The 22080-nt window shown below is 49.6% G+C and overlaps 2 protein-coding genes across 2 annotated transcripts; one reads left to right on the top strand and one right to left on the bottom strand.

Moving 5' to 3' along the window:
* The first annotated feature begins 690 nt into the window (after positions 1-690).
* On the top strand, positions 691-4844 carry FBXL15 (F-box and leucine rich repeat protein 15). Its single transcript, XM_065639088.1, has 4 exons — positions 691-777; positions 1582-1832; positions 2567-3069; positions 3446-4844. Exons 2-4 carry the CDS (start codon positions 1650-1652, stop codon positions 3633-3635), a joined length of 876 nt encoding a protein of 291 aa, XP_065495160.1. The 5' UTR covers positions 691-777; positions 1582-1649; the 3' UTR covers positions 3636-4844.
* Positions 4845-5081: 237 nt separating this feature from the next.
* On the bottom strand, positions 5082-17245 carry CUEDC2 (CUE domain containing 2). The gene is made up of 10 exons (XM_065639089.1): positions 17160-17245; positions 16095-16220; positions 11626-11719; positions 10640-10783; positions 10254-10315; positions 8694-8827; positions 7446-7616; positions 7093-7154; positions 5620-5680; positions 5082-5229 (listed from the first exon to the last, which is right to left on the bottom strand). Exons 3-10 carry the CDS (start codon positions 11697-11699, stop codon positions 5083-5085), a joined length of 855 nt encoding a protein of 284 aa, XP_065495161.1. The 5' UTR covers positions 11700-11719; positions 16095-16220; positions 17160-17245; the 3' UTR covers position 5082.
* Positions 17246-22080: the final 4835 nt, after the last annotated feature.

Below are 22080 nucleotides of genomic sequence, written 5' to 3'. Positions count from 1 at the left end.
GGCCGCCGGGAGAGCGGCAGGGCCGGGCAAGGGATGCGGGGGGCCGGGTCGGGGGGGGTCTGGCGGGGCCGGGGGGCGGCGCCGTCGCTCACCGGCAGCGGCGGGTCCCGGCGGGTCCGGCTCCGCGTGGTGCTGAACGGACAGCGCCCCCGCGCTGCGCATGCGCGGGACCGCCCGCCGCGGGCAGGGGCGTGCGCTGGGGACGGGGGAACTGGGGCAGCCGGTGTGCGCCGGGGACCCGGGCCGGTGTGCGCTGGGGATCCGGGCCGGTGTGCGCCGGGGACCCGAGCAGCCGCGGGGCTGGAGCAGCCGCTGTGCGCTGGGGAACTGGGGCAACTGGTGTGCATCTGGGACCCGATGTGCGCTGGGGAACTGGGACAGGTGGTGTGCACGGGGGAACTGGTGCGTACTGGGAGCTGTTGTACTGGGGCCGCTGGGAGCAGCCCGCGGGAGCCGCTGGGGAACCAGTGTTGCGGCCAGGCCCCCCTGGCCCGTCCACGGCGCCGGAGTCACTCTCCTCTGCCCGGTGTCCCGGCTTGGCAGGGCCGAGCACGCCCCGCGGCTGCTGTTGTCCGAGACTCCCGCTGCCGCCCGCCGGCAACCTCCGCGCTACCGCCGGAGCGACGCGAGGGGGCGGGGCGCTAGGACGCGCGCACTTCCGCCGGCCGCCGTGACGTCACACCCGGCCGCCGGCGTCGGGGGCGGGGCCAGACGCGGCTGTATGGAGCGGCCAGGGAGTCCCGGCGGAGCGGCCAGGGAGTCCCGGCGGGGCGGCAGGTACCGGGCCGGGGCCGGGTACCGGGCTGGGGGAGGCTGGGGCCGGGCCGCCGCCTCGCCACCGGGCCCTGGGGGAGGAGGGTGTCTGTGTGCAGACTTCCTCGCTGCGGCGGTGAGGTAGCCCGGGAACCGGGCCCGGGGGCGGCTCTGGGGCCGAGCGGGGACCCGTGGGGCGGCGGGAGGGCAATGTCCGCGGGTCCGGCCCCGCCAGCTGCCGGTTCTGCTGGAACCGAGTCTAAGCACGGCCTCCAGCCGCAGCTCGGGGGCTCCGGGCTCAGGCACCGCTCTGCTCCTCCCTGCGCTCCTGCCGTTTCCCCCGCCCGAGGCTGCGGTCCCCGCTCCGCAGAGATGCGGTGTCCCCGCTGCTCGGAGGGGGAGCGCTCGGGGGCAGCCCGGGGCCTTGTTGCTGCCCATGGGAAGGAGCAGGAGCCTGCCCTCTCCCCGCGCAGGGAGCCCGAGTGGCTCGGCACTGGGTGCGGGGGGTGAGCTCCGGGCAGGGTGGTGCTTGCACATGGCAGAGGCACAGCTGCCGCGGGTGGTGCGGTAACGCTGCAGCAGTGCCTGGCCGCTTCGCTGAGGGACAGGGACTCAGCAAGCAGCTGGTAGAAAGCACCCGCCGAGCTCTCCTGGAGGGCGGTGCAGGCAGATGGACTTGCATGCCTGAGCAGTGAATGTCCCAAGGCTGGGGCAGAGGTGACGCAGGTGGCAGGTGTGTGCCCCGCTGGTGGCCAGCGGAGGGATTTTACCCCGTGGGCTGACTGTGGGAGATGTCACTGAGTCTTTCTTTCTGGCTGTTCCTCCTAGAGGCACCCGGCAGCAGGTGTGAGGTGATTTAGCCTGGCTCCCACTGTAGCCTGTCTCCCTGGCGTCTGATGATGAGTTTGACCCCCTCCAGGGGATGCCTCCTGGACCTGCCCTGGGAAGACATCTTGGTTCCACATATCCTGTGTCATCTGCCACTACAGCAGCTCCTGAGTCTGCAGAGGGTCAGCAGGTCATTCCAGTCTCTCATCCAGCTGTACCTGGCCAACATGCGCTGCTTTGACTCAAGCCAGGTATTGGATGGCTCTGAGGCTGGGGGAGACACAGATGTTCTACTGCTCTGGAGCTAACAAGGAAGCATCTGACTGTGTGGGGAGAAGAAACCCTCAACGAGGAGGCTGGTTTCTGCTCAGGAGCTCAGGTTAATGGCTCCTGTGTCAGACTGGAGAGATGGGCTCAGGGAGGAGAGGCGGTGATTCAGGGCCCAGCAATGCCACTGTCTTTAGCAAGAGGTGTTGGGAGGAGTAAGCCTGGAAGCTCCACCCAAGCCATTATGGGGCATTGCCTGGCAGAAACACAGACCAGCTCCGGAGTGGCACAGCCTGCTGGTCCTCACTGTGCAATAGGGTGGGTCTGATGGGAGATAACTCTGTACTCCATCTTCAGGGAGAGCTTGTGCCAGCCCTGGGAAACAATGTGAAAGACAGGAGTAGCTGCTGTTCTGTGAGGGCATAGAGTGGTCTAGCTGAGAGTTTTTGGAGAGCAGAGATGTGCAGCTCATCAGGAGTATATAAATGCAGGGGTGATGATGGGGATGGAGAAGCCAGAGCATCTTCTAGCTTGTGACAGTAGCCTTGGCATGAGGGGAGGAGAGCCTGATGGCAGTGTTTGCCCTGGGATGAGGAGACGGGGTGGCTTTGGTTGCCACCATCACAGTTGAAGAGAGGAGGGGAGAGAGTATCTGGTGAGGATGAGGCTGATCTGAAACCCTGGGGGATGCCTCATTCTTCCTGGGTTCCCCATGCAGATCGGACCTGCCATCCCTCGAGCTGCTTTCGTTAACCTGCTGAAGGACAATGAAGTACTGCAGCAGCTGGCGCTCCAGAACTGCTCCGACTGGCTGACAGACAGGGAGCTGCTCCCGGTCATTGGGCAGAACCACCACCTGCACCAGATCCAGCTGAAGGGCTGTGCCCAGCTCAGCCGCCACGCACTGGTGGCCATCTCGCTGAGCTGCCCCAACCTGCGTCGGCTCTCCCTGGCTCACTGCGAGTGGGTGGACAGCCTGTCCCTGCGCAGCCTGGCTGACCACTGCAAGGCGCTGGAGGCTGTGGACCTGACAGCCTGTCGCCAGCTGAAGGACGAGGCCATCTGCTACCTGGTGCAGAAGTGCAGCAGGCTCAAGTCTCTGTCGCTGGCTGTCAATGCCAACGTGGGTGATGTGGCGGTTGAGGAGATTGCCAAGTGCTGCCCTGAGCTGGAGCACCTGGACCTCACGGGGTGTCTGCGAGTCAAGAATGATTCCATCAGGTACTGAGCAATGTGGGGAGCTGAGCTGGGGCTGGCTGCTGTCTGGGGTGGGGAGAAGAAGAGAACCAGAGAGAAAAGTCAGATTTTCCCATGCTGAAAGCAAAGAGAGCTCAGTCTGAAGGAGAAGCCACTAGCAGGCTGTTCAGAAGAGGCATTGTGTGCTGCTAACAGCAAATTCTCCAGCATGTCATGGAGGGTAGGTCTGGGATCAGGCCATGTCCCTTGAGTTTCTTGCAGACCACCAGGGTGCTGCTCCCAAAAGATGGTGCATGCATGGCACAGTTATGAGCGCCGGGCTGCTGGGAGTAGAGAAGAGGGTGAGTTGCGTACTTGAGAGTCCTGGCTTGCAACCCATGCACACTCTTTTTCTTGGCAGGGTCCTGGCTGAGTACTGTCCCAAGCTGCGCTCGCTGAAGGTGAAGCATTGCCACAATGTGGCTGAGTCCAGCCTGAGCATCCTCCGAAGCCGTGGGGTGGAGCTGGATGTGGAGCCTCCGCTGCAGAGGGCTCTCGTTCTTCTGCAGGACGTGGTTGGCTTCGCCCCTTTCATTAACCTCCAGATCTAGAAGTGCTGCTGCTGGGGAGGGGGGGACTGACGCAATGTGGGGGTCATGGGAGGATGCCAGAACCAACTGCTGCAAAGACGTGCAGAGGGAGAGGTCGGTCCCATTGGTGAGGCTGCCCCGAGTGGGGCTCACTCTTTCCTCTTGTTCGTGAGTGGGCTTCACTGGTGCCTTCAGGGAAAGTAACTCCCTCTGCAGTGGTGTGGAGAGAGCAAGTGATTTGCAGGAACACCATGGTGCTGAACAGGCCTTGGCCAGGCCAGTTAATAGATAGGATTTATTATTTGTTGTATCTTCAGTCTCCAAGTGGCAGCTGTCCAGAGAGCAGGATTGTGTTTGGGGACTGTCCCTTGGGGCAGGTGTGTGCCGCATGCCAGCAGAGCTGTCGGGAACAAACCAGGCCAGCTGGAGCAGAAAGGAGAAAAGCCGCGAGCCCTCCTCTGGGGAGAGGGCAGGCCCCTCTGGGTTTGGGGAGGAGGGCAGAGTGAGCCCAGCTCCAGCCTATGGCCACCATCCAGCCTGTCACCAAAGGGCTGGCATGGCCCGGTGCAGGCAGCGTGTCTGTCCAGGCCAGTGGTGCTGGTTTAGGATAGTGCAAGGCAGTTGTTTTCAGGGGGAACACGCTCCTTCCTAACAGCAGTTTCACCGATGGAAAAGCACCAAACCTAGCTGTGCTGTCACTGAAAGCATTCAGTCGTTGCCATTTGTTTGCTTCCAGCTCCTGACTTAAAATTTCAGTAGCTCAGGTCTGCTACTATGTCCTGCTCCATGTTGTGTGGCTGGAGCCTCGGCACACAGCAGGGGTAAGCGATGGCAGCAGCCCTGGCCATGCCATCAGCTGGAGTTTGTGAAGTGCTGCAGGTTGTGTTGGCAGGGAGAGCCTAGCTCTGGTTTGGAGTTCAGCCTCAGCCCCTGTATCCACTAGGTGGTTAACCAAACAGCAGCTACATCTTGTGGTGAATGTGATGAGGAGAGTAATTAGGGGAAGAGAGGATGACCCTGCTTCTATCTTTGGCCCCGGGAGGGATTGGAAGCAGTGTCTGTACAGCATGTGCATGCTCTGGCTGAACTACACACCAACTCACATCATCTTTATTAATACTGGCACTCAATTTAAAGCAACAGTGCACATAGACTAGTAAAAAGCTTGCTGCAAAAGCACAAGCCACATCTTGGATCTAAAAATGTCCCATGCAAGGAGTAGCTTAGAAGGCCCAGGGCCCAGAGAGCCACTGCGGTGTGCCCCTGAGGGCAGAGGGACAGCTACACCAGGAGAGAAGGCTCCTCCTTGTCAGTCGAGTTAGTTGAGGAAGCTGAAAGCAGCATCCTGGTTCCCAGGTTAGTTCCAGTTAGTGACAGGTGGAGGAGTCATCTCATCCCTAGTGCCACGTGTCCATCCTGCCATGCCTGGCCAGCAAGGTGGAGGTTGAAAAGCAGGAGGACCAGGCTGTCAGTGGAACTTGTACTTCCTGGCTGGTTTGAGGCTGATGTAGGTTCTCTTCATCTCCTCGCTCTCAGGCTTCTTGATGTCTTTGTATCTCTCTCCCTTTGTACTCACCACTTGGTTATCGATATAGCGGATCAGCTTCTTGGGAGCCTGGAGAGGAAAGACATTAACACCAAGTGGGTGGACAGCCAGGCTGCTAGAGAAAGGGAGAGGACAAGCAGAAGCAGAGCTTGGGGGGCAGGTGCAAGACAACTGGGGTGGGCTGCTTCACCCATCCTTTGTGTAGGGAATCTTGGCCGAAACTGGGAAGGAAGGTGTCTGATGGCAGGGAGCAGGAGCCATGTTAGTCAGGAATGGTAGGAACTGTCAGACCTTGCAGCACCATTGCTAAGCTATTCTTCCCTCTTTGCTGACTAGCAGGCTCTGTGAACAGCTGTGCCTTGGGACTTCCACTTTGCTTTCTGGACCTTCAGCCTGATTTTTAAACCTTCTAGACAAAGGACATTCAAACTGCTGGTGAGCTGGGACTGCTTTTCTTACCTCTTTGGGTGGAGCTGGTCGATGTGTCTTCTGATCATCTGCACTATCCACCATCATGTATCTGAAACAGAAGACGCGTTCAGTGAACTGGGTAACGTGCATTGCCTGGGGCTATTCATGACCCATGTCGACTTTTTCCCCGGGCTGGTTTGTGGCTGTGCAATGTGTGCTACTTGCCTAGATTGCAGCTGGGAGCACTTAATGTTCCCCTCTGGATGAAATGGGCAAGAAGTGTGTCACCCTTCTGGTGAGAAACCAGCAGGATTCTCCTGGACTAGCATCCTTAACAGTATGTGAAGGGTATTGAAAATGCAGGCTTTTGAGAATGCTGATAGCCTCTGTAGAACTGAGATGTTGAGATCTGGTGTGCTCTGCCATTGAGCCAGCTTTGCTCCTTCTCAGCACAAGTGATGGCGGCCAAAAGAGACAGAGGGGAGATTACAGGACCAAGCTGGCTGCTTCTGCCCCGAAGAGATGGTGTTCCTTTCAGTCTACACCTTCTACTTGACTATGAAACAGGTCTGTGCTGGAAGCAACTTCATAGAACCATCACTTCATTCCCTGTGTGGCTGAAACATCAGGGCCCAAGCATTTGCCTGCTGTACTGCTGAGTTATTACTCTTGAGACTTTGGTGCTGGTTTAGTAGGTGGACAGCACAGCTGACCATGACTTCTCCCTCAGTAGTTAGTATAGTTGCTCCTGTGTATCTTCAGCTATGGTGATCTGCTCTCTGTACCTGTGCTTGAGTGATGTTTAAAGTACAGGATGTTTCCAAAATGTCATTAAAGTGAAGTTCCCAGAAACAACTAGCAGCTGGTGGTTTTTTGTTCCCTTGCATGTTACTCTGAAACAAGGGATTGCTAATTCTGCCTGGATGCCATTCTGCCTTTATCTTCCCTAGTTATTCTGTCACTGGGGAAGGATGTAAAGTGGTAGCAAAGATGTGGCTGGATAGACATGTGGAATCTGCATGCCCGCAGGAGGGTACCCATGAAAGCTGAGATCTTAAAGCGGATCAATGAAACCACAGTGTGGGCTCTCCTATTGAGAATTAAATGCTTTGGGAAATTAATAAAGGTAAACCAATGTAAAGCCACTTTCATTGTCTAGAAGTCCATATGGGGATTTCAGAGAAGTTTCTTTAAATGCATTGAATTCACACCCTCAGCAATTGAGATTTAATCTTCTCAGTGTTGCTGCACAGGCACTCTCTTAAAGATATCTTTAGCCTTGTTTGGACTGTCTCCAAGGATGGAGGTATGAATGAGTTGCTGTAGTTCTACAAGTCACCATGTGTTACCTGAGCTGCAGTATGATGTTTATACCTTGACCCTTTACCTGGGACCTCAGCTGACAGTACTGGGATTTACCCTGTACCTGTAGAAGCACATTGTCATTCTGACCTTTCCCAAGCTGCCACCTTCTCCTTTACTGGGAGCAGAATAAGGGGATTTTTGCTGCTGGGTACTTACTTCTGTAGGATGACCTGTTTTAGTTCCTCGTGGTTGGGTGCTCTCCGGGGCCGTGCCAGTTCCTGGGGGAAGACAAGTGCGTGAGTAGCACAGCAGGTGGGATGTACAGCTTCCTCCCCACCAGCCTGGAGAGCCCAGCAGCTGGTGCAGCACTCTGGCCCTCTGGGAAGGGGGTGCCAGCCACAGCTCTGCTGTGGGCACAGCCCCTGCTCAGGTAAGGGAGGGAAGGGTGATGTTGCTCTGGGTGGTCCTGTAGCTCATTGTGCAGAAAATTCCTGTGGTCAAAACTTCTGCCTGCGGCAGACAGCTGGGACACTCTTTGGCCTGCTGCCACCCAGTTCAGAGGACAGTACCTTCATACTCGCACCTGCTGGGCCAATTTCCACCTTCTCGTCCACAATTAACTGTACTGCCTCCTCCAAGTTCCCCAAGGCCATGGCAAGCGCCTTCTCCACCTGGCTCACGGTACAAGCCGGGAACATCTCCAGTAGAAGCTCCACCCCATCCTTCAAGTCATCACCTTCCTGGTTGGAGCAAGAGAGACAGAGGTAAGCTGGGGATGTGGTAAGGAGGGGGCTGTTGAAAAGGGCCTTTCTGGTTTTGCATTAAGTCAGGAAATTCAGCTTGTCCTCAGCTGAACACTCACTCTCCTCACATGCATGACTAACTCCCATTCCTGAAGCTGACAGAGGATTGTATCTTTGCAAGGACAAAACATCACTCTTCCTTAATCTCCTCCTCCTGTATCTCAGCTGCTGTGAACTGGCTCATCTGTGTGGCCATGCTATGTGTCTCCTTAGAACTGAGCTTTCTGGACACTGGTGCAAATGCTCGATCCCCCTCACCTTGTGAAGTTGTATGTGCTTTGATCAGAAAAGTAAGGGACTGCTGAACATGGTGACCTGTGGCTACATCAGAAGGATGCGCAGCAGTAGCACTTGCTAGGAGACCCTCAACACAGAATGACTGAGCTGCAGAGCAGGAGGAGGTCAGTATTGAAGAAACAGCAAGCAGAGTGTGGCAGGGATCTGGCAGGTGCCACAACGACCGTCATGCTGCTGTGGGATCAGGCCCACTGGGCCAGTGATTCAGTGCTGTAAGCTCACTATCTGCACAGCACAGGAAGTCTCTGAGAGTGGGACTGGTGTCTTCAGGACTGACACCTGGACGTGACTGCTCCCTGTGCACAACAGCTGGGGAGAGAAGTGGTGATCCAGCTCAAACTGTGGAGTGAGGCTGGGAGCACAGGGTGAAGCAGGATGGAGCCTGGCCTGTGCTGCAGAGGCATCCCCGTGCTGCTGCCATGGAATCTCCAACAGGCTCGTTGAACCATCGCTCTGGCTCATCCTTTTCAGTGGCTGGAAAGGATGAGCCAGAGTGATTGCTCATACTCTTCTGTCAGCACATAATTTTCTTTTTCCACTTACTGACACAGTCTTGCTCAGGCCTTACAATGGAGGAGGTCAAAGACACCAGCAATGCTGTGTCACAGCCTATGTGGTGGTTCCTCACAGAGCCAGATAATGTCCTCAGGTGGTGCTGGTAGCCTAGTGCTGTGTGACTGTGCCCAGTGCTCCTACTCCTCTGCGGAGTGCTCATACCTGGGCCCCAGCTCCATCTCTTGGGGTGCGCAGCCTCTCCCTGTTGCAGGCTCCAGCTCCAGGTTTCCGGCCCTTGGTCAGGTCTTCAGAGGGTGCTTCACTCCCACTTTCCACTGCCTTTTGGCCAGGTTTTTCTTAAAGACACAGTGAGATCTCCTAAGGAACAGTCCCACTGAGCGCAGAGCTCTGTGCTTTCTGTTGGCATTAGATAGCTAGTGCATTGTGTGCCAAAGCAAATCGCTTCTTAAGTGACAAGACTGGAAAGCACTGATGTTCCCCCTGCCCTCAGCAGGGACAGCTGCAGCTCTGCTCACGCTGACCTGCAGGAACACAGTGCTAATGCATGCTGGAGTGCTCAAGCGCTGCATTTCCAGGCCTTTCAAATTCAATTCTACCTGTCAGTTCTTGGCCCCCTAGCACTGTGGCTGTGGGTACTTACAGTATTTTTGTTATATTTCTAAGAATTCCCTAGTGTTTTCTCTAACTTTGAACTAAGGTGTGGTTTTGAATTCAAATTTGGGAATACACACTGGTAGTCCCCTGGCTGCATGTAAGCCAGCACATCCTGTGATCAGGTTACTCTGATGCATCTCTCCTTACAGGCTTTTTCTGCATCACTGTAAGAAGAACCATTTCACCTGTTCTGTGCTCTCTAAAACTGAGATAGTGCTGTCCTTCCACACTCCGCCTACATCAGGATCCTCAAAGGGTAGGTTGCAGGGGACCAGAGGAGAGCAGTAGGTATTCTCAAGTTCAACAAAGCAGCAAGTAAGATAAAAGACAGGAATGTTTGTTCTACACTGTGTAGCCTTCTGGCAAGATAGCAGTGATGTTGCTAGATAAGCAAAAGCCAGACTGATATGTCCTGAAAAGTTTAATACCCAGGCTCTTCACCTGTTCGTTCTTTAGTGGGAAGTACCTTTGGGGCTGATTAACAGAGCAGTGCAGCTGTGAATACTGAGGTTAGAAAGGGCGACTGGGATAGTGTAGTCTTCTGCAGTCCTGCATGCTGCGGGCCAGAGCACATCACTGCTGATTTTGCATCTGTGCCAGGGTTCATGAGTGAATGAGAAGTGAGCTTTGAAGATGCTCAAAGTCTAGAAGTGATACATGTTATCAGCTGGATTCTCTATTTGATGATGTGCCTGACACAGGCTGCCTAGTGGTACTGTCCCTTGGGCAGATGGCTATGAGAGGTGGTCAGGAATCTCCACCTTCAGAATTAACCTACAGTACAATTTCAACAAGCAGCCCTGTATCTGCTATTATTTCCTTATTCTGGATTTGATCTCAACAGAGCTATTTGGAGATCTGATCAAGTGTTTTTCACCCGAGTATGCTTGGACAGTATTCCACATGACTCAAGCCTCCTATGTGTTGATACTGAAAATCTGACTTGAACATTAAAAAAAAAAAAGTCAACCAATTCAGGCTAGTCTATAAGATCCTAACTGTGGCAAACAAGATTGTATTTTATCCTGTGACACTGCTCAACTCCAAACACTACAGCTTAAAACATATGCAGAAGATACCTTCTTGTGCTGTAATTGTTTAACTCACCTCTGTTGCGAGCTTCACCGAGCCTTTCTGACAGAGAGAACATCATTTCACAAACATCCCCACTGCAACAGACAGAAGCTGTATAATTAGCGTGAGAAATAAAAGCACTAGTCTATCCTATTTGGCTGCCTTTTTATAGAAAGACAAAGCTTGATGGGAAGCCCAACAAAATAAACTGGTGTTTCAGATCACCAAGGATCTGCTTGCAAACTATTCTAGGATTAGCATCTGTGTATTTAGGCAAAGCCTGACTTAATCATAATGGCACACGTTTGATACTAATACATCTTCAGCTGGGTATAACAAAATAATTTATGGTACTGAGGGACTTGGGTCCGGGCCCTCACTGCATGGCACGCACATACAAACCAGTAACATTCACATACCTGTGGATTTCTGCAAAGCCAGGGATATACGCCTCCATCATTTCCACAAAGGTGTCCATGTCAAAGGTCTCCTCAGAGGACTCTGGTGAGCCCAGCTCTTCCAGGACACCCGTGATGTAAGAGAAGAAAACATCATCCATCCCACTGGCAACAGACAGAACACAGGACATGGAAGCAGGGTCAACAGGCACATTTTTTCTTTCTCTCCCTTCCCATTCCTCCTAACCTTCTGTCTTTCTAATAAAGCAGCAGAAGGACCTATGTGGACTGTATCTTGTGGGCAGATCTCACCAGTAAAGCCAGGTAATAGGTGGTCAGTGGTTGAGTGGGAAGCATTTCTGGCTAAAATACTGCATACTGTCTTCCTGGGCAGCACTGAATGAAAGTCCCAGAGTGTGTCCAGATGCTGTGCTCCTGTAGGTACTTAGCTGAGCTAACCAAAATACTCCAAGTGCTTAAACCCTGCTGACTGTTGTTTAAGGTGAGGTCATCACATTCTGCCAAGTTGCAATTTTTATAGGATGCCGTGTTCTCTGCTTGTTGCTCTCCACACTTGCGTTGCTGCTGCCACTGGCTGCAAAACTAGCTGCTGTGTTCCAGCCTCAAGGTGGCTGTATCTGCACGTAGGCAGAGTTCAAAACAGGGAGAGCCCTGACATAGCGCTATGCTGCTCAGAAAGCCCTTCGGGAGCACTGTGGAATGAAGGGAATCCCATATTCTAATGCATAGTACTGGACAGGAAATAAATCATCTTGGTAGTCAAAGAAATGACATTGCCACATTGCAATGTTAAACGCTGGTTGTTTAAGCATTCACAGCAGAGCCTGTACAAATTACCTGCGTCCTGGATCTGACACAAGGAAAAGCAACACAAAGCACAGGAAAGCTACAGAGCTCTGCTTGGAGTTCAGTATAATGTGCAGAGGGACAATTCATGGAGAGTTCAAGCTAGAACAATTATATTGGATCTTTCTATCTCAGCATACCTGAGGTCTGCAGCGGGGATGTGGGACTGGATGAAGTGTTTCAGTGTGTCTTGAATGATTGTTTCAAGCTCCATGACTCTCTAAACCTTTTTCTCTAAAAAGGAGGAGGAAAAAGAAAACTCCATGTAATTTCAAAAGCAAGAAGTAGATCAAAACATCAAGAAGATCAAAAAGTAGGCATGGTATTGGCAAGTGTGCTCTTCCCATCGGAACAATTCATGAACTCCTCCAATGTGTTGTGTCATCCCTGGGTAACAGCAGGCAAAGATATCGGCAAAAAGCAGCAGTAAGAAGATCCACTAGAAATACCAGTGCCAAGCAGCCCAGTCTGTTGGGCCTCTCCTGCTCATTGTTGATGCTGGCAGTATGCAGCTATCCTGTACATTTAAAATGTCCTGTCCAGGAAGCAAAGCTGGAAATGCAGATGTGTCCAGCTGCAGGACCTCAGAGACACCTCCTGAGCTGGAATGCTGTGCTGTCCGGTGAGGGAGCAATGGGTAGTGGGTTTGCATGCTCAGTGCACAAAGGGGTGGACCTTCCAGCCAAGAGCATTCGCAGTGATGCTTTGATTCAAGAACAAGTGGGAGGAAGGGTAATGCCTCCTAAAGAAAAGACAACCTAGAGCGTACTTTGCAGGGAAATACCAAGCAGGGCACAGACAACTAGTCTGCCAGCCAAAATATCAAAGGTCTCCAGGTCAGGCACGGACTGCCAGTGGAATCCTGCCCAAACAGGAGCCTGTTGTTGTGCTTGGTAAATGAGCCATTCTGCAGCCGATGCAGCTGCAACAAGGCACACTTGATAACCCAGAGCTCAGGGGAGTTCTAAGAATCACAGAGCTCCCACAGAAGAAATGGCAGAGGGGGCTGCCCACAGCCCTCCTTCAGCTATCAGCAATAGGCCTGGGCTGAATCGGGTGGAGAAAAGCCCTTCCTTAACCATTCCTTTCCCCTTGGGTCTACAAAGCTGCGGGGTGGACAAACTCCTGGTGTAAGCACCAAGTTCTTATGAGGAAGCATTTCACAGCGTTAGAAGAAAACAAGACTGCAAACTTTGTCAGGCAAGAGCTCTTCCAGAAAACACCCGAAGTGAGCTCCACTGCTGCTTTCATTTTTCAGCCTCACGAGAATCCTTTGTTTGCATTTTTCTTACTTTTGCAGATGTCATGGCCCGCAAGTGTGGAAGCTGGCTATAAAAACTACAATGTGTAAAAACACCTTCCCACCATCCATTCGTTGTTTCTACATGTTTTATGTGTTTTCTAGTGGTGTGACAGAACCAAGTTTATCTTTGTCATCTTTGCAACATACCCAGAAAAAACATGAGCTTTGTTCTATCCTTCTCAGACATCAAAAAGCCAGTGATAAAATGTTGAATCTCACTGTTGGTAGAGTACTGTCCTAAGCAGCACATTTTCCCCCCATTTTAAGCTGAATCTGCAAATGCTGGCAACCACCAAGGCCCCTAAACTTGCAAGCACAAGAAAAGTAATTTTCTTTTTTACATAAATCAGGGGTGGGAAATCAACATGTAGGAGTCAAAATGTTCTGACTACAGTCACTACTATCAAGAAGAATGCTTATTTCCTTTTTACTCAGAGTCTTCGTGACATCCTGGAAACTGGAAGTCTAAAAGATTCTGTCCATTTCCATGAAACAGGCCAATATTCTATAAGAGATGACTGAATAGTAACCAATAACATTTCCTGACAACCCAATTACCTGAACAACAGAGCACAATTCACCATGTCAAAGGCACTTTTGTGAGGTCCATAAATTAGCTGCTGGTAATTTATTCTGATCAATAGAAAAGGCAAAGTCGCTCATCTCCTTAATCAAAGGCACTTGCAGGCAAGTGTCAGACTGGGACAAGATAAACACAGAAAAAAAAATTCAGCAATAGGAGTATCATAGCTACAGCCAGCCACTAACTGGTCTTGAATCCATTCCTTGACCTCTGACAACCACAAGAAATGCTGGTGTGAAGTGTTTGAAAATATTCAGGTATTTTCCTGTGGAGTTACCAGGCTGTATCTGAGCAAAAGCTGTTTCCTGGTATCTGTGAGTGGAAAGAAGGAAGCAGGTTTAACCATTGGGTATAAATTCTCTCTGGCATCTCAGACAAATCCATCCACCAGCACACTTGGATTTAAGGTTTACATACAGAGAAGGCAAGCTGCCACCTTCAGCCTGCCTTTGAAGAAAGGAAACCCTTTAAATGACAAAAGCAGAGTCATGCACTGAAGGACGGAAAGCAGCTAGGTGATCAGGTATTTCTTCAGCCATCACCCTTTCACCTGAAGAACCCATCTCAGCTCCTACAGAACCAGAAGCGCCAAGAGGGACAGATGCACTTGCATTTGATCATTTATTGCCATAAGTGAGAGACTTTATTCCCCAGTAAACAGTCCTGACAAAACTTAATAGCTAGGGGATCTGTAGTGCACAATGGCCTTGGTCAAATAAGGCTTGTGGAAGACAAGTCCTGAAGATCTTCCGGCCTTTCAGATTCAGTTGGTATTTTCTTGAAATAGAGGGAGCTAATAAAAAACCTATGTACAAACATTTAAAAAAGGATTCTTCAAGGAATAAAATGATGTTGCTGCATATTCCCCCCTGCACAGCCAAGTTTACAATTACATAACTTACTACACCAAAAAACCTTATGCATTATGCCTTCAAATGCCACATTTTCTTCTAGTGGTGACCTGCAATAGTTAAGGGGGAGATTTACTAGAAGGGTTTATCCTATGTGCACAGTTTTGTGGACGAGTGATTTATAATGTACAGAATGATCTAAAACTGAAAGGCAGGAGAAATCACTCTCCTGAGGGTTCAATTTTACTGAAAAGGTCTTGTCATAATTTTAAGCTTCCAGCCATAATTACAATGTGGATTTTAAGACCACTTCTGTAGTTGTCAGCTGATACAAACATATCTATGAAAGTCCTTCTGCATTTCTCGTCATGATAATGTGGGCTCTGCTTAACATGTTGCACAGAATCTATTTTTTAAAACATACGGTCAAGAAATGGTACTCCTACTGCTCTGCCCTCAGCAAGAGCCTCACGGTTTTGCACTGTCAGAACAAGAGACCTTCAACTCTTGGAAATCCCTGTCACTTCTCAGAGTCTTTAAACACCGGGGTTTATTACTGAAGAGTGAGCAGTGGAGCACTGGATGTCATCTTACTAAGACAGGCTTGGTTTGAAATACCAGGAGTGCTTACTTGACCCACATAATATCACATGGCATATGTATTTTCTCATGTCAGGCAGAGAAAAATGGTATCAGTTTTCAAAATTTGAATGTGAAAATTATTCATTTTCTGTAGTACTTTGACCAGCAGCGCAACAGAGTTTGTCTCCCTATTGTCTATCTTAAGAACCTGGTAATCTCCATCACTCTTGCATTTTCCATTATCCTTGTATTGTCTGAAATATCTACTTATGCTATATTTAAGAAAAGTTGACTCCTTTTTGTACAATTCATATGAATCTGCCTTCCTTAAAAAAAAAAGGGTGAAAATCTGAAATGTTTGCATACAGGTAGATCACTTCCAAAGGTTCTTTCAACTCAAATTTCAGTAATCATTCTCAAATGGTCAATGTTGATTGATTGTACCTTGGACTTTATATTACCAAGACAGACTTGAGGAGAGCAATTTAGGAAAATGTTTCTGAGCTAAGAGGAACTGCCATTTGGATGTATATCAACTTTTATGAGATCATAAATTTGCCTACCAATGACTTGAGGTTTCTGCAAGTGGAAGGAGATGGGTGTTGTATGCCTCGGATGTTTCTCAGAACAGGTTTAGGTAAATCTTAGAATGTTTAGGTAAATCTGATTTGGCTTGAGGGACTGACAAACAGCTTGAGAAGGTTCCTTTAGCTCAAGTTTCTCAGTAATTATTCTTAAGTGAGTAAGTAATGGGACAGGGATGGTTCACTGTGCTCTCTCTGAAACCTTGTTACGAGAAAGCACAGAGCACGTCTCATGCAGCTCTGTGTGTGCTTGGGCAAGTGTGGATCCCTGGGATGTAAGGAGCTCTCAGCGCAGCCTGTGACAAACAGCCTCTGAGGAAATCTCCCAAAAGCCAGATCTGCAGGACAGAGCACAAGCTGTGGCTATATTCCACCGAACTGCTTTACCTCCCGAAACTACAAAACTTTCCAGGCTGAGGAACACCTTACAGACATAATCTCAGTGCTCCCGTTTTCTGTTCTGCCTGCTAAATGACGTCCCTGAAAGGACTTTCACAGTGTGGCTGCTATGAGAGAGCAGGCTGAGGTCACTGTGCATGTTAACACAATTAACTGCTTAATGCTAAAATAAGGCTTTTGTTAATAACTTAGTCCCGATAAATTACAGTAATAGAAGACAGTAATGCCTGTGGCCGGACTTTTCCCTCCCCCAAGAACCACGCTGGACACCCGCAGAGGGGCGTTGCTCTGCTGACACGGGCCCTACCTGAGCAGGAGCGCTGTCTGTGCGGGACCTCAGCTCACCCCGGTGCCCACCGGTCACTTCAGTGCCTGCAGGAGAATCGATGGTGCATCCTATGGCTGCTTGACCCAAGACGAGAATGAGGGAGCTCTTTATGGCAAAGGAAAGCTGAATTAGCTGGAGCACGACAGAATAATTCTCTGTATGTTGGTGTCTTCGTGCTTTATGTCACTTGTGACTGTTTCCCCCCAGGGCGAGGGGTACAACCTTATCTTTTGGGATACAGAGTTCTACGGGAAAGGTTAACTTGGATGTGAGAACAGCGTACTTGTCAGCCATCCAATTCACTGCTGTCTTGGGATGTTTTCAACATTTACAATTTCTGTACAAAGGCCTGTAGTGGTCTCTGGACGTCCCCGACATATTCCAGAAGCACTGGTGGCCTCATCGCCACCGTGAAACAGAACTTGCTTCTGGTGGCTTCAACAGGACGGACACGAGCGAGCGCTGGGTTTCCTGCTGCCGCTCCTGTGCCCCTGCGGGACATCGCCAGCCACACCGCGCCCGAGCCCCACGCGGGGCGAGCGGCTGGCGCTCACCCCGAGCCAAAATATCACACCCAACTACCGGCTGAGTGACTCGGGCGGGTATTTATTTTGGCTGTGTCTGTGCCCCCCCCACTGGCGGACAGAATTACCTCGGGGGAGCCCGAGAAGATCGGGCAACAGAGCGCCCGGCACGAACCGCCCCGCGCGGAACGCGCCCGCTCCCGCCGCAGCCCCCGCGCGTTGCGCTGCGCAGCCCCCGGCCCGCCGGCGCCCCCTCCCCGGGCGGCAGCCGCCTCCCCGCACCGCCCGGGCGCCGCGGACCCCGGGCTGGAGCCAAACGCCCGGATTTCTCCGGCTGCCGCGCTCCCCGGGCGCGGGCCGCGGTGACGGAGGCTGCGGGCTGGCCCGGCCGCGCTGCACCGGAGGCCGCCGCCGGCCCCGGCCCCGGTCCGCGGGGGGGGTCACGGCCCCGCCGGGGTCACGGCCCCGCGGAGAGGGGGTCGGGCGCGCGCCGGCGGCAGGGGTGGGGGGCAAGGGTCACCTGATCGCCCGCGCGCCCCCGCCGCGGCCTCGCTCCCCGCCGGCGCACGTCCCGCGCGGCCCGGTTGAAAGCGTCACGTGGTGGCCGCGCCCGCCGCCAGCCACAGAGGCGCGCGCGGGAGGGCAGAGCGGCGCCGTGCTGGCACGCTCCCCGCGCCGCCATCTTTGTTTCGGGCAGGAGCCGCGAGGCGGGCTGTCCCGAGCGGCGCTGCCCGGCGCGAGGCGGCGCGGGGAAAACACGGGGCGGGCAGCACGGAGGCGCCTTTGCGGGGCCCGGGAGCGGGGGCAGCACCTTTAGGGGGTGTTCCCCGAGCCGCTGCCTTTGCAAAACTCGGGAGCTGCCCGCGGAGTGTCCTGTCTCTGCTGCTGCTGCTTTCTGGAGCAGCTTCGGAGAAGCAACTCTGCGATGCCAGGTGCTTCTCCTTCGCAACCCCCTGGAGCGGCTCGGAGCAGCTGTTCTCCGACTCGTGCTTCTCAGTGAAGTGTTCCCAAATGCCAAACACGTGAACCTGATCCTGCGCTCGGCGGCACCAGGAAGAGCCCAGAGCAACGCCGGGTGGGTCGGGAGCGTCGCTCCGCACTCACTCCGGTGTCACTGGCTGCAGGCTGTTTCCATTCTTTATTTCCCTTTAAATGTATAAACATTCCTCCCTTGACACTCTATGAATACAATTCGTTGTAGGAGTATTCACTGACTTTGAATTCTTTGCTTTTGACTGTGTTTTTTTTTTTTTTTTTTTTTCTGCAGTTATCCATACGTTAACTGAAGCAAATCACCTCTGCTGCATTGTCTGTCCTCTGTGGTTTTACATCAGTTTGGGAAATAGTTTGAAAATCCCCCCAACAAGGCTCCGCTTTCTAGGATGGGTTTCAACTTGTGTGACCCCACTATATAAAGGACATGCTGAAAATACAGCTGCTCCTGGGGCAAGTGCAGGGTGGATATTGGATTATATCACGGTGAAGCGGCAGGGGAATTTTTGAAGAAAATGAAGCAGCACGTGTAAAGCCCCTAGGAATGAACAAACTTTAAACCCAAGAGACCATTTGTCTAAACTTCCCTTGTCAATTATTGACTGAATGAGAACAGAACTCCCGAAACTACTTTCACGTTGTGACAGCATATGAGGTTCTACCAGCTTCTTCCACAGGTGGTTCATGGCACCCTATTAGTCAGCAGAATTTAAGGATTTATTTGTTTTGCCCCAGTTTGCTTTGTAGTTTCCTTGCCTCGCTTGGAAACCTTGGCGTCCAGGAGAAATTTTAAGAGTTCTTAGACATCAGTTCAGACAACTTGTAAATCCTTACAAATCCTATGATTTGTAAATCATAGGTTTCGAAACAACGACAGGATTTCTATGTTTTGTGGGGTTTTTTTGTTTTGATTTTTGTTTGTTTGTTTTTCTCCCTACCACAGATACTTTGAAGTTGACAGTCAGTCTGGTTGATGATCAGGGCAGTCTGTCCTGGGGTAATGAAAGGAGGAGAAAATCAAACTGGGCTTCGAAGCAGAAGTCTGAGATCATCAAAGTTAGTTTAAATGCCACTAAAATTCTCCTGTAGAATTTAGACTTCTTTCTTCCAGCATACTTTGCTGCAATTTGATATTTCACCTTCCTACCTTACTCTAATGTATGTAAGAGGGCAGTTCCTGCTTCCTTTTTTTTTTTTTCTTTTTCTTTTTTTTCCTTTACACTAATGGAAGATGACTAGTATTGCAGTACTGGTAATAGATACTGGAAAAAATATGGCATCTCATAGCTACCCAATTTAAACTCAGAGGGTTTTGACCTAAAGCTCAACACAAAACTCCACAGGGATTCCCTTTACAAACACACAAAATACACCCTTCACCCAGGGTCTAGGCGGAAGGGAACCACATCACGGGAAACTGTTCTTGTAGAGCCCTTCTATGTGTCACTCACAGGCTGCTGCAAACCAGGGAGGTTAACGCATCAGCTAATTGTTGGACGGGATTCATATGCTTTCATAAACATGATGAATAATGCACGTATGTTGAATCAAGCCTGTTCCTCCTCCAGTTTATTATTAAATCCTTGTTGTATAACGTACTTGAAATAAGTTTGTTCTGTGGCATTTTAATATGTGGGTGGATGATATTTGTATGTGAGTAATTTTAACTGTTACACATACTTCCCTTCTGTATCTGAATTGAGATTAGAGAACAAAAAGGTATCTTTTCCACCTGGTTTTGCCCTCTGCCTAATGCAGGCATGTTACCTACAATGGGTATTCTGTAGTTTTTGTCTGCTCTAACTTTGAAAGGCTTCAGTGATGGGGCTTAATCTGAAGAAAGGAGCTAATTACTGGGATGTGTGTGTTGATATTCTGGCTTTATTTTCTATATTTTTAATTAATCTTATCACACATTCATATGTGTCCTTGAGACTGTTCAAAATATTTTCTATTCCCTGTTATTAAGCCTAGAATATCAGTGCATAGCTTTAATTTTTGTTCACTGCTTTTATTCTTACTAAACCAAACTGCATTTTAATTGTGATTTATCTCCAGTCCTCTACAGAGACACATTTTTGCAATTTAGAATAAGTGTATTTTGAGAACAATTTTTTTTTAACAGCAATAAGTATTCAATCTCAGAGCCTTACAGAAATTTAAACAACTTCTGTACACCTTATTGAAAGCACACAGTGCTCCTAACAAAGGAGATTCCAACTCTCCAATTCCGATTTTGCAGGAACTTGGGTGCATTGCTGCTCTTCAGGACCATGAGCAAGACTGGGGTCCTGGAGCCACCTGCTGGGTGTGTGATAGAAGGCAGACAACTGAAGATGTAAGTTGTTAAACTCTGCAAATGCTATTGCCATGCTCTAATATTTCTTTCACAGTTGATTATAAATGTGCTTAATTTGAAATCCAAAAGATGTTTCTTTCCGTTGCTCCTGAGAAAACTCATGTTACAATTTCAGAGACTTACAGCTAAATTAATCTGCATCTTGAAGTTACAATTAGATTTATTAGAGCCTTTTTGTCTTTACTCTTCCTTGGTAACAGGAAAGTCCTATGTGAGTATTTCCTTTGTTCTTTTTGTCACTCTTTGTCTCCTCTTATTTACTGCTACATGTACGTCTTATCACAGTCAAATAACAGACAATTTTGAGGTGGTCTGTAATAAACAAGTCTGTTTCATTCCTGTACTGTAACTTACTGAGCTTTCTAGTGTTCACAGGTATAAAACTTTTTTTTTTGGTGACAGAGAAATGAGCAATTTATCTAAAAATAAATAGCAAAGTACATGAATAATAAGTAAATTAATAATTTGTCTGTCATCTTCTTGTCAGAGGACTCACTGTGCTTTACATTTGTATCTTATGTTTTATATACAGTAGGCTGGAGCACAGAAGGATGACATGTATTTTCAAAAGTGTCAGTATGAGTCTGTGGTAGAGCCAGAAAAAGGAATCAGGAATTTGTGTTCCCTGACTCACCCTACAGCTAGAAGTGTGCTACGTAAAAGCATTTTTGTAGATGTGGAAAAAAAAAAAAAAATAAAAAATTGGGGAACAAAGGGTTTTTTCAGTCTCTGATCACAACTTGTTGAGGAAAGCTGGTCTATAAGGGGCCAGGGTGTCTCAAGCTGCTCCTTCAATTTGCCCAACAGTAAAGGAGCAGTAAGAAGATGATACTGAAGAGGCTTTTGTCCTGCAAAAGTCCGTGGTGCTGTCATACAGGGCGGTGATGTACTTAAGCCAGTGGAAAAAGTAATTCTAAAGTTGGTGGTAGTTATAGCAAAAAGAACTTTCCAGGTGACAATGTCAGATGATCCCGCAGCCAGGAGGAGCTTTTACACTGCTCAGTGTTTGGACATGGTGTCCTGGGTGCAGATCTCGTAAGTGCTGTGTGCTCGACGTTGGGCAGCTTTTCTGAGCTTCTTGTAGGTGTAGTTAGAGTTCAGTAACAGGCTGGGTCTTAGTCACTGCATATGACTCTCACAACACACACTTTTTTAAAAAATTATATTTTTGCAAGTATAGGGCTTTCTCAGTACTATCTCTACCAATGGATGTTGTATTGTTCTGAAGCAACTGACATTTGCAGCATCAAGACACTTGTGATTTCTTGCATTTTACCTGTGAATGCAGGCCCTGGTGCCAAGAAGAACTTTCTGACCTTAGAATACTTCTCAGCTATCCGCCAATGTAGATATTGGACAGTTTGCCAGGCCAAGGCCAAACTGTTTTAAATTTATTTACTGGAAGCTTGTTAGTTTGTCATGTGTATTATAGAGGAAATATTGACAGGATCTGTTCTTCTGTTGTATTAATACTTGAAAGTCATTTTTGTCTTCTATTTTTTGTAGCAGCTAACTCAGCCAGAATTCAAGTGTGAAAGCCTTCCCTAATTCAGAGGAATTTTAAGAACTGGAAAATTATGCTACATATTTAGCTATATTTGAACATCTCTGAATTTACATAATAAATGCCTAACTTTTGCAGCTGGCAGAACTAAAATATGGAGAGGATCAGAACATGATTTAAGCACTCACACTGCTATCGCTAATTTCTTTTGTTTGGAAGTATTTCTTTTGTTCAGACGTTTTTCTTTTGTTTGGATGTAATGGGAAAAATCTAACTATTTCTGTACTGGAAAGAGCTCAAAACACTTGGCTTCTAATCCTCACCTCCCTTTGTCTTTAGGTATTATCCTCATTTCACAGATGGACAAAGTAAGGCAAGCAACATTTGGCCTTTTTTTCTTAAAACGCTTTGAGATATGCTACTGAGAAGTGTATTAAAAAGCTACACACTTCTTATATAATTATGTAGCTTTTCCTTAACATACCAAACCACTTCATCTCAGGCAGAGTGAAAAGAGGAATCATACTCAGCTGGGATAATGTACCTGCCTGCAGAGCATTCTGATTAAATTATACACCATAAAAT

Source organism: Caloenas nicobarica, chromosome 7, assembly GCF_036013445.1.
Source record: "Caloenas nicobarica isolate bCalNic1 chromosome 7, bCalNic1.hap1, whole genome shotgun sequence".
Classification (NCBI taxonomy): domain Eukaryota; kingdom Metazoa; phylum Chordata; class Aves; order Columbiformes; family Columbidae; genus Caloenas; species Caloenas nicobarica.
Note: the sequence above shows the minus strand (reverse complement) of the source record. Positions and strands in the feature narration are given on the sequence as shown.

What these genes read in the sequence shown, in the direction of transcription:
- FBXL15 (XM_065639088.1), top strand. Translation starts at nt 1,650, where the DNA reads ATGATGAGTTTGACCCCCTCCAGGGGATGCCTCCTGGACCTGCCCTGG. An exon ending in GCTGCTTTGACTCAAGCCAG is followed by an intron (nt 1,833 to 2,566) that starts GTATTGGATGGC and finishes TTCCCCATGCAG; the next exon opens with ATCGGACCTGCCATCCCTCG. An exon ending in GTCAAGAATGATTCCATCAG is followed by an intron (nt 3,070 to 3,445) that starts GTACTGAGCAAT and finishes TTTTCTTGGCAG; the next exon opens with GGTCCTGGCTGAGTACTGTC.
- CUEDC2 (XM_065639089.1), bottom strand. Translation starts at nt 11,699, where the DNA reads ATGGAGCTTGAAACAATCATTCAAGACACACTGAAACACTTCATCCAG. An exon ending in GGCTTTGCAGAAATCCACAG is followed by an intron (nt 10,316 to 10,639) that starts GTATGTGAATGT and finishes TGTCTGTTGCAG; the next exon opens with TGGGGATGTTTGTGAAATGA. An exon ending in GAGATGGAGCTGGGGCCCAG is followed by an intron (nt 7,617 to 8,693) that starts GTATGAGCACTC and finishes TGCTCCAACCAG; the next exon opens with GAAGGTGATGACTTGAAGGA.